Raw genomic sequence first — 14,152 nt, forward strand, 5'->3', positions numbered from 1 at the left:
TCACATAAAAGATATTTAAATATATTATATTAATATTAAAATATCAATTTAATTAAATAATTATTAAAGTTTAAATAAAAAATAAATTTAAAATTTGTTAATCGAATATAGAAATTTCATAATATATGAATCGGATATGAGTATCCGATTAAGAATTTTTTAAAATTTTGTTTTTTATTTAATTTTAATAATTATTTAATTTAATTTAATAATTTAATATAATTTAACATATTTAAATATATTAAATGTGATTTTAAATATTATTTTTATTTTTATTATTATTATTATTTTTATTATTATTATTTTTAGTAATTTTAATAAAACTATTATAAAAATATATATTATATTTTAATAATTATTAAAATATAAAATATAATAAATATATTATAATTTTCAATTAAATTAAATATTTATTAAATTTTAAATAAAAAAACTATTAACATATTTTACGGTATCCAATAAATAAGTTTTTAAAAATTTTGTTTTTATTTAAAATTTAATAACTATTTAATTTATTGTAATATTTTAATATAATTTAATATATTTGAATATATTAAAGAAAATTTGATATTATTGTTATTATTATTTTATTTTTTATTTTTATCATTATTACTTTTATTTTAGTTATTTGATTTTTATATATTTAATATAACTATTATTATATATAAATCATATTTTAATAATTATTAAAATATAAAATTATATTAAATAATATTTAAATTTTAAATTAAATTAGATTATTATTAAGATGGTGTATAGAGACTTTAATAAGAAAGAGAAAAAAATAAAAATGTATTTATTAAAGTGCCTTTAATAAGAGAGAAAAATAAAAATATATTTATTAAAAAATAAAACTTTTAGAAAAGTTGGAGGTGCAGTTGTCAGATGTGAGAAGGTTAAAAATGAAATTTTTGGAAGTCTAGGATGAGATGTTGGAGGTGTAGGATGAAACACTCATTAGTTTTTCATAAGATTGAGTTATGATTAAGGGTATCAAAAGGTAAAAATCCACTAGATGCACTATAAATAAAAGGTCCAAATAAGATAATTATGACTTTTTTTATCTTCATTTATTACAATATTAATTTAAACGGATGACTGATTTGATTGTCGAAGTATTTTACATAAATAGACTCTGAAAAAGATCCACAACACCAAAAACTCTAAAATTAAAAACTAAGAAATGATAATAATACTTGATTTTGTAAGAACTCTAATAATAATTATTCCATATTAGACTAATAATGTTTATAAACTCACCATTGAGAAATTCTTACAACCTAGAACTTAAATTATTGATGAACCGTGTGCAAACAAATAATGATCAAAAGCGAGAATACATGAATGTGAAGTTTATATGTTGGAAAAAAAAATGAAAATAATGAAAAATAAGCTGACATTTGTATTTGACAATTTATAGCAATGATACACAAAGGTGGAAAGGGATTTGTACAAATTGGATGAAGAAAGAGGGAAGATCTTTTAGAGGTAACTGTGTTATTTGATAAGGTATAATGAATTCATTCTTGGACAAAATTCAAGGAATTAATGAATTCTAGAATGTCATAATACATAATGATAGATAAGTGAGAATCTAATTATAGTTAGAAATGAGATTAAACATATTTTTAAAAGAGATCCATATTAGGATAGAAGTATGCGTTCAAAAAGACGGCAAGTTATATAAAAAAATCTTCATAATTATATTATTAATTTTTCCTTAAATTAGTATCATATTTAGAGGTAAATGATATTTATTAACACTGACATCATTATCGCTGTGATGAAAACATCAAATACTTCATCTCCAAGCTTTCCTAAAGCTTCTACATCAACAATTTATAAAGTCAAATGAATATGATAGGTTGGATGGGATGAAATTTGTAAAGCTCTAAGAATGTGTTCGGTTGAGGTGATTTGTGGGAGATGATTTAGGGGAGAGTAATTGAATGGATTTGAGGGAATTTGAGGGTAATATTTTTGTTGTTTGTTTGAGTGGATTTGTGGGTAATTGAGAGTGGATTTGGAAGTAAAGTTTGTGAGAATTAGTGTAAAATTTGATTGATGTGACAGATTTAAAAAATTTGTTTAATTGGTAGAAATTAAAGATTACCAAAATGCCCCTAGATATTATTATTATTGTTATTATTATTATTATAGCAATAACAAAGGTGATATTGTAAAAATTATTAATTCCCTACAAATCTCTTCTATTATAAGAGATGAGAATCAATACTCAATCCCGCAATTCCATCTCCACAATCACCCGCATTTCATCTCAAACGAACAAAAAAAAAATTTCTCTTTCCATCCTCTTAGATCTTTTGCTACACGAGAATACCCTCAAACGAACAAACGCTAAAAGATGAAAACATACACTTAATCAATTTTATTGCTAAACGAGGTATTGGAAAGTGGGAGTCATAAAAGTGTTGGTCTAAATGGTTATAATTTCAAAATGTGAATCCAAAAACACATGTCAATGAACAATAAATTCTTTCTTAACATAACAATAGCTAATTCTTTTATAAGAGTGAGCAGAAACGAGTATACATAAACCTATTTAAATTGGTAATTGAGAATAATATAGATTAACTGATATCTGATTTTTTACTTTAGAGTATTTTATTTATTTTTATTTTCTTTTTTAATGAGGATGATATTCCACTGTAAAGACCCTTAGGTTTCTTCTTTATTTTTTCTGTATTAAACTTGAGGGTAGAAACGTCAAAGCCACCCAATAGATGCACTTTACTCTTTAAACGAGTAATGCACACGTGACAAGAGAGAGAAAACTGAGAAACCGAGAGATGAGAGGGAAAAGTAGAGCGAGATGCTCTGCTAGGGTTTTCACCCTTCTTCTGCAAGCACCAGACACCACCACCACACGCCGGAGTTCACACCAGAATCAGCCTAGCAACCAGAGTCATAAAACAACAAGCAAAGGAAGAACACACAAAACAGGTACTGAATAATACTCTCTCTGTTATTTCATTAACCGCAAACATAGTGTAGGAATACAGCTTTATACAAGAGAATAAACTGAAATTAACTGAAAAACTGAAATATGTTTTGTTTATTCTAACACTCCTCCTAAACAAAACATGATTTTGAAGAAAAAACCCCTTTTCACCGATCAAATCGGTAAAACTTTGCTTCTGATGAATCTAAGCATTTTCCACCGATTAATAATCGGTACAAATGCTTCCTTTGGTCTCGGAAACCATTTTCACCGATTAAACTCGTGAAAACTCTTTCTTCCAGACGAATCCCCTTCCAGAGATGAAAACCCTAGGTTTTCATAGTTCTGTTCTGTAGATCTACCCTGATCTCTACCTTTTTTACTCCGATCTGCTTTCTAAGTATTAGAAAGCGTTCTCCTTTCAGTGCCTCAGTGAGTATGTCTGCAATCTGGTCCTCGGATCTACAGTATCCAACTTCTAATTTTCCTTTGCTAACTTGTTCCCTGATATAGTTGAAACAAGTTTCAATTGTTTGCTCCTGCCATGAGATGTAGGATTTTGGTCAGGTCTATGGCTGACTTGTTGTCCACAAGTAGTCTGACCTTCCCCTTTACTTCAATCTTCAATTCACTCATCAATGAACTCAACCAAGCCGCCTGACATATAGCTTCACAGGCTGTAATATATTCAGCCTCACATGATGAAAGAGCCACTACTGGTTCTTTTATAGAGCTCCAGGAAATTGGTGTTCCATTTAAGAAAAATACATACCCAGCAGTACTCTTTCTATCACTTTTGTCTCCACACCAATCTGAGTCAGAGTAAGCATTGATTCTTACCTCCCCTTCTGATTCTCCTCCTGGAAGTAAGATCCCAAAGGTATGTGTACCTTTTAGATATCTCAGGATCCGTTTAATGGCCATCAGATGAGAAATTTTAGGATTCTGCATATATCTACTAACCAGGCCCACACTGTAACCGATGTCTGGCCTAGTATTGCACAAGTATCTTAGGCTTCCAACCATTTTCCTATATTCAGTAGGATCAACCCCTTCCTCTTCAGGATCCTTCTCAAGTTTCAATCCTACCTCTGCTGGGGTATTTGCAAAATTACAATGAATCATGTTAAACTTGTTTAACATATCCAATGTATATATGGACTGATGCATCACCAATCTCTCATCAGTTTTAGTGAATTCAATCCCAAGAAAATAGTTTAGTTGCCCTAAATCACTCATTTCAAATTCCTGTAACATTTGGACTTTGAAATTAGCAATTCTTTCAACACTGCTTCCTGTGATTAGCATATCATCCACATATAAGCATACTATTAACATCTCTTTTATTCCATTGTGCTGATAACACTGAACGTACACTCCATGTTCAGATGCACACTTCTCAAACCTGATGTTACTCATGACCCCATATATTCTCTGGTTCCAAGCCTTGAGAGCCTGCTTAAGCCCATACAGAGCCTTCTTCAATCTGTATACTTTGTCAGGATGCTTCTTGACTTCAAATCCTTGTGGTTGAACCACATACACTTCTTCCTCCAGATTACCGTTTAGGAATGCAGACTTTACATCTAATTGATGTAAGGTCCAGTTGAGTTCTGTTGCCACAGAGGCCACCAGTCTAATTGTCTCCATTCTGGCCACAGGTGCAAAAACTTCTCCATAGTCTATTCCTGCCTGCTGCAAGAATCCTTTTGCCACTAATCTGGCCTTGTACCTTGTCACCACTCCTTGTGGATTTATTTTGGACTTGTAAATCCACTTAAGTGCTATTGGTTTCTTGTTGGGAGGCAACTCAGTTAGTTCCCAGGTTTGGTTCTTCTCAATTGAACCCAGTTCTTCTAGCATAGCCTTGTACCACCTTTTGTCTTTCACAGCTTGTTCAAACTCCATTGGTTCGGCTTCTGCTATCAAGGCATAATGAACAAAATTTCCCTCTGCAGACACAGTTGCATCATAAGCTAGATCATAATCTCTTAGATGTGCTGGTAGTTGAGTCATTCTAGATGACCTTCTTACATTCTCCTCCCTCCTGAGCACCTATGGTTCTGCTGTAAGTTCATCTTCCAACTCAATAGTTGGTCCTCCATCTTCTTTTGACTCCCACTGCCGTGTCCAGTCTCATCAATTATCACATCTCTGCTGATAGAAGCTATCCCTGTTGTAGGATTATACAGCTTGTATCCACCTGTAACATGATACCCCACCAGTATCAATGGAACTCCTCTATCATCCAATTTCTTTCTTAGTTGTTTTGGCACATGTTTGTAACATAGGGAACCAAAAATTTTCAGATGCTTTACATCTGGTTCTGGTGTAACCTCATTTAATCTCTTTGTTGGAGATAAATTTAAGATATAGGTGGCTGTCATTACTGCCTCACCCCATAGAAAACTAGGCAGCTCCTTGCTCTTCAACATACATCTCACCATGTTTAAAATAGTTCTGTTTTTCCTCTCTACTGCCCCATTGTGTTGAGGTGTGTAGGGAGGAGTAATTTCATGAACTATTTCCTCTCTTTCACGGTAGTTTCTGAACTCAGTGGATGTATACTCCCCTCCTCCATCTGTTCTCAGAATTTTTAACCTTTTTTCACTTTGCCTTTCAACCATACTCTTAAATTTTTGAAACTGTTGTAGCACCTCACCTTTTCTTTTCAATAAGTAGACCCAACACTTTCTGGTCCAGTCATCTATGAATAACAGAAAATACCTACTGCCCCCAGGTGTTTCTATTTGCATAGGTCCACATACATTTGAGTACACTACCCCAAGCTTTTCTGCTGATTTCTGGGGTAAGACCCTTTTAAAACTTCCCCTTGTCTGTTTGCATTGAACACATTCCTTGCAAACTGTTTCTGGAATATCAACCTTAGGTAGACCTATCACCATCTTCTTTTGGCTTAACTGAAACAGATCTTGGAAATTCAAATGTCCAAATCTGAGGTGCCACATCCATTCATCCTTGCTCTCTGTAGCAGTAAAACAGTTGTGATCTACTGCCTCCATTACAACCTTGAAAGTTCTATTTTGTGACAGCTGAGCCTGCACAACTACTTTTCCATTCTGATTGAAGATACTAAGGCAGTTGTCTGCCATCTTCATCATGTAACCCTTCTGTAAAAGTTGTCCTAGACTTAGCAGATTAGTTTTCAAACCAGGTACAAACAATACCTCTTCTATTATTACTTCTCTGCCATCTTGACCTCTCAATACCACTCTGCCAGACCCCTCAGCCTCCAAACTGCTGTTGTCAGCAAATCTGATTTTCCCATGTTCCACCCCCTGCATTTTCAAAAACCAGTCCTTTCTCCCGGCCATATGAGTGGAGCATCCAGAATATAGGTACCATACTGTGTTTTCTGGTTGTTTTTCATCATCTTGGGCCATCAATATCACTGCTTCACAATCTGATTCTTCCTCCTGTGCCAAATTGGCCAATTTCTTGGGTTTATTTTTCGCCCCTTCTCCTTTCCAGCACTCTTTGGCATAATGACCCAATTTCTGGCAGTTGTAGCATTTTACCTTCTTTTTGTCAAATTTCCACTTAGCATCAGAATTCTTTGAATTTTTCAATTTTCCTGACCCACTGGACTCTACTCCTTGCTGATCCTGTGAGTCTTTCCCTTTCTTGAACACTTTTCCACCTTTCTTGAACCCTTTCCAGCCTTTCAACTGTGATCTGGCCTGTAGAGCTTGCTCATGACACTGTTTGCGCTCATTGATACGAAATTCATGAGCCTCTAATGAGTTTAACAACTCTTCAATTTCCATACTTTCCTTCCTTCGGGTCTCCTCAATAGCAACCACAACATTGTCAAATCTAGATGACAAAGTTCTCAGAATTTTGTCAACAATGTACTCATCCGATATCCCATCTTTATAGGCCCTCATCTTATTCACCAATTCTTGTACCTTATCAAAATAATCAGCCACGGTTTCACTCTCATCCATGACTAAAATCTCAAACTGCCTTCTCAATGCCTGCAATTTCACCTTTGTGTTTCTGTCTCCATCACCATAGGTCTTCATTAGAATGTCCAATACCTCCTTAGCAGTACCAGCCTTGGAGATCTTGTTGAAGATCTTTGGGCTGACACACTGGTATAGCAAGAATCTTGCCTTGCTGTCCAGTTTCACTTGCAGTTTGTAATTCTTTTTCTCTTCTTCAGTAGCCCTATCACTCAACTCAGGTAACCCTTCTTGTATTACCTCTGAAACATCTTGGAAACCGAAGATGGCTTGCATCTTGATGCGCCAATCATCAAACTGTTTCCCATCAAATATTGGTAATGGTTCCTGTATTCCTCCAAATCCCGCCATCCTTTCTTGCTGAAATCTTATGGTTTCTTTGATTTTTACACAGTCAAAGACTCCTACTTTTCTCTTCTGGATACACCCACTTCCAGACAAAGATTACACACCCAATTCACAATTTCACCAGGAAACAGCCTTAGCTCTTGATACCATATTAAACTTGAGGGTAGAAACGTCAAAGCCACCCAATAAATGCACTTTACTCTTTAAACGAGTAATGCACACGTGACAAGAGAGAGAAAACTGAGAAACCGAGAGATGAGAGGGAAAAGTAGAGCGAGATGCTCTGCTAGGGTTTTCACCCTTCTTCTGCAAGCACCAAACACCACCACCACACGCCGGAGTTCACACCAGAATCAGCCTAGCAACCAGAGTCAGAAAACAACAAGCAAAGGAAGAACACACAAAATAGGTACTGAATAATATTCTCTCTGTTATTTCATTAACCGCAAACATAATGTAGGAATACAACTTTATACAAGATAATAAACTGAAAGTAACTGAAAAATGTTTTGTTTATCCTAACATTCTGGAGATGAAGAGAAAGAAATAAAAATTATTGTATGTGTTTACAAATAGAAACTATAACATAAATTATTTTTTCTTAAGTATTGATATTTTAATGTGCTCCTCAACAAATTAAAATATTATTTATAATTTTTATACAATAATTCTTTCATAACAATATGTCCTTAACTATAATTTAATTAATTAGATCATTTTAATAAATTGACTAGTAATATAATGATCTTAACATATTTTATATTATATATATAATAATTTTTTTAAATCTATAATATATACATCAAGTTTTTTAATTTTAACCTAACATTATGAAAAAAAAATTAATATTCCACTTAGGTTTATGCCTGTTATAGTTTATCATTAACTATTTAAACATGGTTAATAATTTTGATTTATTTGTTACACATTTAAAAAATTAATAACCTAATTAAGATCAATCTATGATGACTTAATTAAGATTTTCTAACAAAATCTTAACACTAAGCGAATATTTTTCGTCATTTGCAATTTTGTCAAATATGTTTTACACAATATGTCAAACTTTTGAGGAACTTATTAGAGTTTGAAATGATTTTTAAATTTGTTGCTTATTTTGTATAAAAACCGAACATGATTGCTATTAGAAAATTCAGATCCTATACCAATTTCACCAGGTTTATGGTTATGAAAGGATTTGGATTGAATTTCAATTTCAATTTCAATCTAATTATTTATTATTTAATTATTTATATTTATATTTACATTTAATTTATTATTTTTTCATTTAAATTTCATTTTTACTTAACTCTTGCCACACGAGTACTAACTAGTCTATTAAACACAAACATTTTGGTTTAGAATGCACCAGCCACTTCATTTAAAAATGACACATATTAGTGACACATCTTTCTTTTAAAAGACAAATTAACCTTTTCAGTATTGGTAAAAAATGAATATAGGATTAATTTAGTTAATTTTTTAAAAATCAAAACAACCTTTTTAGACAACAATAGTTTTTATCTTCTCTGTATATTCAACCCTTTTTTAGAAACTTATTTCAAAATATGAAACTCCAAAAGAATAACCATTTGAGATGAGAGGTAATATGAACAATAATTTAGTAGGTACAGTCAAATCAAATCTTATTAATCTTATTAAAATAAGTCGTGAAAATACTTTTTCCTTGTTTATAAATTAGTCTTTCTAATTTGATAAACGAAAATGTAATTTTTATTGAGAGATATCTATATTTAAACTGCACTGTGTTTTGAATTAATTTTTCTTTAAAGAAAATATCTTGAAAAACAAAGCAAGATTTTAAATTCGCATGAGTATTTCAGAATTCATGTTAATAAGATGTTTTAATTGTTTTGTTCAACTCGTTTTCAGGTATATATTTAAAACTTAAAAAGAAAATAAAACAAAATATACGTGTTTAATACTTCTTTTAACTAAATACCATATAATATATATATTTTTTTATCATGATCGTATATTATTATCTATAAATCTATAACAATATATTAATATCATTGTTTTGTTTTAGCACACACAACTTACTTCCAAATACAGCTCTTAATATGCATGTTAATATATAAAATAATAAAAATTAAATTTTAGTTTAATAAAATAAAATATGCTGTATGAAATAAATAATATGAAAAGACATCTTAAAAACTTAATCTGAAAAAAAGAAAAACAAATAAAGTTTATATTTTGGGATGAAATTGATGATGATGAAAGGAAAACATGAGATGAAAGGTGAAGAAAGGAAAGAGTGAAACACTACTTTCTCTGCAGAGAAGTGTCCAAGAACAACAGTGTCATTGTAGCCTTGCAGGTATCTTCTTCTTCTCTCTCTAATTTCTCTCCCTTTTCCTTCGATTCCTTTTCACTACTTGTAGGTTTTCTCTCTCATTTCACATTTTATTGTCTCTTCCTGCCTAATTACTGCTTAAAGCTCTGTAATCTCCCTAACCTTTTTACTCAAACTTTTCACTCTTTTCAATGCCCATTTTTTTTTTGCATTCTCAAATTCTCTGCGGGATTCATTTCACACTGCAATTTTGATGATTTTCGCTTAATTTCCCGCTTTCGATCTCTGTATTTGCATTGCATGCATGCTTTTAGTTCCTATTTACGGGTTATTGAATTGGGAGATTGGGAAAAAATGTTTTCTGTTTGTTTCTTTTTGCAATGTGTTTGTGGATTGAGTGTTGCGAACAGTACTGGTCAAATGGGAGAGGGTTTTAGAGATTGACTTGAGGTTTTAGCACAATGATGTGATCACATTCTTGTGAAAAGGAAACAGAAAAAGGTTACTTAATGTGCTTTTCTTGTATACTTTTGAGGAAAGTGTAGAGTGGTGAGTGCGACTCATTTATTTTCTTTTTGTTACCATTTAAATATCCAGTTTGCTGTGTATGATCTCAGCAATGAGTTATGACTTGCATGTCTTTTTAGTTCTTCTTGGACTGCTGTGTTTACACTTAGATAACTATGGTAATCTGGATCGAATAATCTCTTTTGGTTGTTTCTTCTGCTTTCATACTTTATTGGTTGCTTATCTCTCTTTCTCCCTCTCTGTATTTGGGCACTGTCCCAGGGATCTTGCTCTTGAGTTAAGGATTTTTTATGAGCTATTAAACTATAAAAGTCCCTTCTTTGCCATATGAGGTTCAAACAATATTTCATAATTCAGATCTATGTAGTATTTGCTGTGCTCCCTGAAACTATCTATAATTTTGATAACTTAAAATAGACAATTAGCTAAGATTTGGCCACACTGAATTGATTGGGACTCTGTTTACTTCCTTTCAGTATGATTCATGGTAACGAAATATTGGGAGTGATTTGTCAATGACAGTGAAACAACTATTGCTTCCTAAGTTGTTTAGGGATTAATGTTTAGTGATGTCCCTGTTAAGTATTTGTAGCATGTTATTTATCCTTGTACAGTTAATATCTTGTATAATTGTAAACCATGTAAGATGGTGTTTCTAAGGTGCCTATAATATTAATTATTAACCTGCATATTCTGCGAGTAATTGATACATGCGAGAAATTGAGAACAATGTGTTTAGGATATGATTACTCAAGTTTGGTGGATTAGGTCATGCATTAGCTTTATTACAACTGTACCTTGATGTAAGGTTGGCCATTTTATGACCTGTTTGTTTCTGTCATTTGCAGTGAGAAAATGACAATTTTTCCATTGCAAGATTGTGAAACAATTAGTCTATGCTTACATGCTTTTGGCTTTCTTTTCCCAAGCAACTTATAAGTTGTCTTTGCTCTTGATTATACCTTTAGTGGAAATTTACTTCACTCCTATCATAAAGCAGTAATACTTGCTGAGTGCTTATAAATATTTTCTTTCCCCACTATTCAGCTTGAGGTTATGTGAAGTTCTAAAAATGTTATCATAAATGAATATTGTAAAACTGCAAACTCTCATTTTTGCAATCTGTGTCCAACATGTTCCCAAACTACAATAACCACTAAAATGCAATTCAGTATGTTGAGCACAGTGAAACTTTAGTGATAAGAAAAAATGAACACCTACCAGTATGCAATAAGGGTGTCCCATCTGGCTACTCTTTGGAAATATGGTTAATTTTTTAAAATATGTCCTGTATTTATGTTTGATATATTAGTCATGCTACTTTTAATTGTTATCAGTAACTTTCTTAGTGGAATTCTTGTTTATATTATAATGTTTTTAAGTGCATAACACATGAGTCTGTTGGAAGTTTTAAAGTCTGAAAGTTCTAAATGTTTGGGCATTGCCTTTTTCCTTGTGCTAGAATAAAGGATTGTGGTTAGGTATGGATTTGACTAAGTTATTTCTGTTCAAGCTTTGATGGTCCTTTTAAATGCCAAACATTTAAATGAAGAGTTTATATCTAGTTAATTACTTTTTTTTTTATTAATGTCTATTTCTCAACGTTGCATCATATCTGCTTTATAATGTACATTGGTGTTTGTGGTATGTAAAAAATTGTCATTTTGGTTAAATGAATTTTATCTACAAGCAACAGAAATTAAGTTTTTCACTGTCTACTTTCCACCATATAAATCTATAGTTGATAAAATTGAAACAGGGAAGGTTGAGTGCAGTTCTTGTTGGAGACTGGTGGAATCTCCACTTCACGCCTGAGTTTTTGTTCAATAAATGGTTTCTTTGTATCTACTTCTGTCTGTAGTGTGCAAGATAAAATAAAGAACTATTTAGCAGTCAAAGTTTGCTAAATTCTTTTCAGATTGTATTAGAACAATGTTTGGGAACGTTGATGTCTATTTTCTTTGCTTATTGACCTAATGCTACACTTTTTCTTTTCTCATTGTTAACAGGAGTTTCCTTTCACCTGAAGATTGTTGATTAATTAAATCCATGATTTCTTGACTTCAACTATCACATCTGTTGCAAAATCCTCTGGATGAAAAATGGAGGATGGCCGTCAAAATGAAAATGACAGACATAAGATGGACTACTACAGAGGACCACATTCCATGGTAAATAGAATACATGAATTTGTGATCTTTCTTTTTTTCAGCTTTGCACTACTGGTCACTTTATTCATTAGTTGAATTGGATTTTGCATTTGCAGTGGAATACTGGTTCCCAGCATCAAGTGAAAGAGCCAAATGCACTGGTTATGAATAAGAAGATTAGGTCCATTTTGGCTGAAAGGCAGGCTGCTATTCTAGAGCTTGAACTGGAGGCTGCAATATCTGAAAAGAATGAAGCCTTGGCTGCTCGAGATGAAGCCATTCGACAGAGGGATGAAGCACTTGTTCAAAGAGATAATGCTATTTTGGAACGGGATAATGCCCTTGCAGCTCTTCAGAGTCGGAACAGTTCTGTTACCTTCCCTTTTGGCAGTGGAATTCAATGTGGATCAAAACGAATTCATCATTCTTCAAACCATCTGTGTATCATGTCTGAAGCTGCGTACAAAACAAAGGATGCCTCCCCAATTACAGTTATACCTTCTGAAGTTGTCAAATCTCATCAAGCAAAGAGAACAAAGGAGAACAAGGTCATTGGTTCTAAGGCATCAAACCCACCCTACAAAGTAAAGAAAATGGGCGAGGATTTAAACAGGAAGGCTTCTTTTGAAGGTACAAAAATCCGATCTGAATGGCATAGGCAAGATGTTGGCCTGAATTTGGTTAAATTTGATGAAACTACCATGCCAGTTCCAGTTTGCACATGTACTGGCATACCACGACAGTGCTACAAATGGGGGAATGGTGGATGGCAGTCATCTTGTTGTACCACAACATTGTCTATGCATCCATTACCACAACTTCCAAACAAACGCCATGCTCGCATTGGAGGACGAAAGATGAGTGGAAGTGTTTTTACCAGACTTCTCAGCAGGTTGGTGTTAGAAGGCCATGATTTATCAATACCACTAGATCTTAAGGAGTATTGGGCCAGACATGGAACCAATCGCTACATCACCATCAAGTAGCCTCCTGAAATTTGTCAGTATTGAGTAGGTTTCATTTTGAACCTCTTGCAACAGTTTCATTTTGAACCTCTTGCAACAACTGACCTCTAGTTGAAATCATGCCTTGACTGGTATGCTTGACTCTTGGGAACATGATATGACTTTTCAGTAGAAGGTACCCCATACGTAGTCACTGATTTGGCTAGACTCAACTTTGATCCTTATTATAAATGAGATACCTGTAAAGTATCATGTATACATGTGACTTTCTAAGTAACTAGGGGTAGACCCTTTTGGTTCCCACCATGTTTTCTGCTTTGTCTGTCCACTGTGAATACGGTGTACGAAACTTTCTCCATCTTTTGTTTTTTAATCCTTTTATCAATCGTCATTTACAAAATTCCATGATTAAATTTTCCACTTTCAGTCAACATAAAATTTCTGCAGAGAAACTGTGTGATGAGACACTTTAATTGCTTGTAATTGCTTTTGTTCAAGTTTGGTAAGGAGTTACAACAATCTTTCTAGAAAAATGGTCACAAACACAACGAATTGTTTTTGTTTGTGTAGTCTGGAGAAAGGTATTCTTAAAGATGAAATTGCTTTTCTGTAGTATTGGGGAAGGGTATTCTTAACGATAAAATTTATTAGAGAAAGTCTTGAATTTAAAACGTATATGAAGGCTAGTTGACACGATCTGATAAGAAAATAAAGACATGTTCTTTATTACTTGCTCTGTAATATGGGGATTACAGTGTTTTTTTATCTTTACTGATTCTCTCAACAAAAATTTCACAATTTTAACGAAGCTAAAATAATTCAATTTTCATTTCAAATTGATTACATTTTAAAAACATCTTGTTTTAATAAAACAATTCAAATTTATTAAATTTTAA

The 14,152-nt window shown here is 32.6% G+C and overlaps 1 protein-coding gene across 1 annotated transcript; it reads left to right on the plus strand.

Moving 5' to 3' along the window:
- Positions 1-9,527: 9,527 nt before the first annotated feature.
- Positions 9,528-13,565, plus strand: LOC124836322 (protein BASIC PENTACYSTEINE4-like). Its single transcript, XM_047311468.2, has 3 exons — positions 9,528-9,637; positions 12,151-12,312; positions 12,408-13,565. The coding sequence occupies exons 2-3, from the start codon at positions 12,244-12,246 to the stop codon at positions 13,275-13,277; spliced, it is 939 nt and encodes a 312-aa protein (XP_047167424.1). The 5' UTR covers positions 9,528-9,637; positions 12,151-12,243; the 3' UTR covers positions 13,278-13,565.
- Positions 13,566-14,152: the final 587 nt, after the last annotated feature.

This window comes from Vigna umbellata, chromosome 1, assembly GCF_029865625.1.
Source record: "Vigna umbellata cultivar VRB3 chromosome 1, Vumbellata_1.0, whole genome shotgun sequence".
Lineage (NCBI taxonomy): Eukaryota > Viridiplantae > Streptophyta > Magnoliopsida > Fabales > Fabaceae > Vigna > Vigna umbellata.

Excerpts from the sequence above, each read along its gene's own strand:
- LOC124836322 (XM_047311468.2), top strand. The coding sequence starts at position 12,244 with ATGGAGGATGGCCGTCAAAATGAAAATGACAGACATAAGATGGACTAC. Across the intron at positions 12,313-12,407 it reads ACAGAGGACCACATTCCATG|TGGAATACTGGTTCCCAGCA; the intron begins GTAAATAGAATA and ends TTGCATTTGCAG.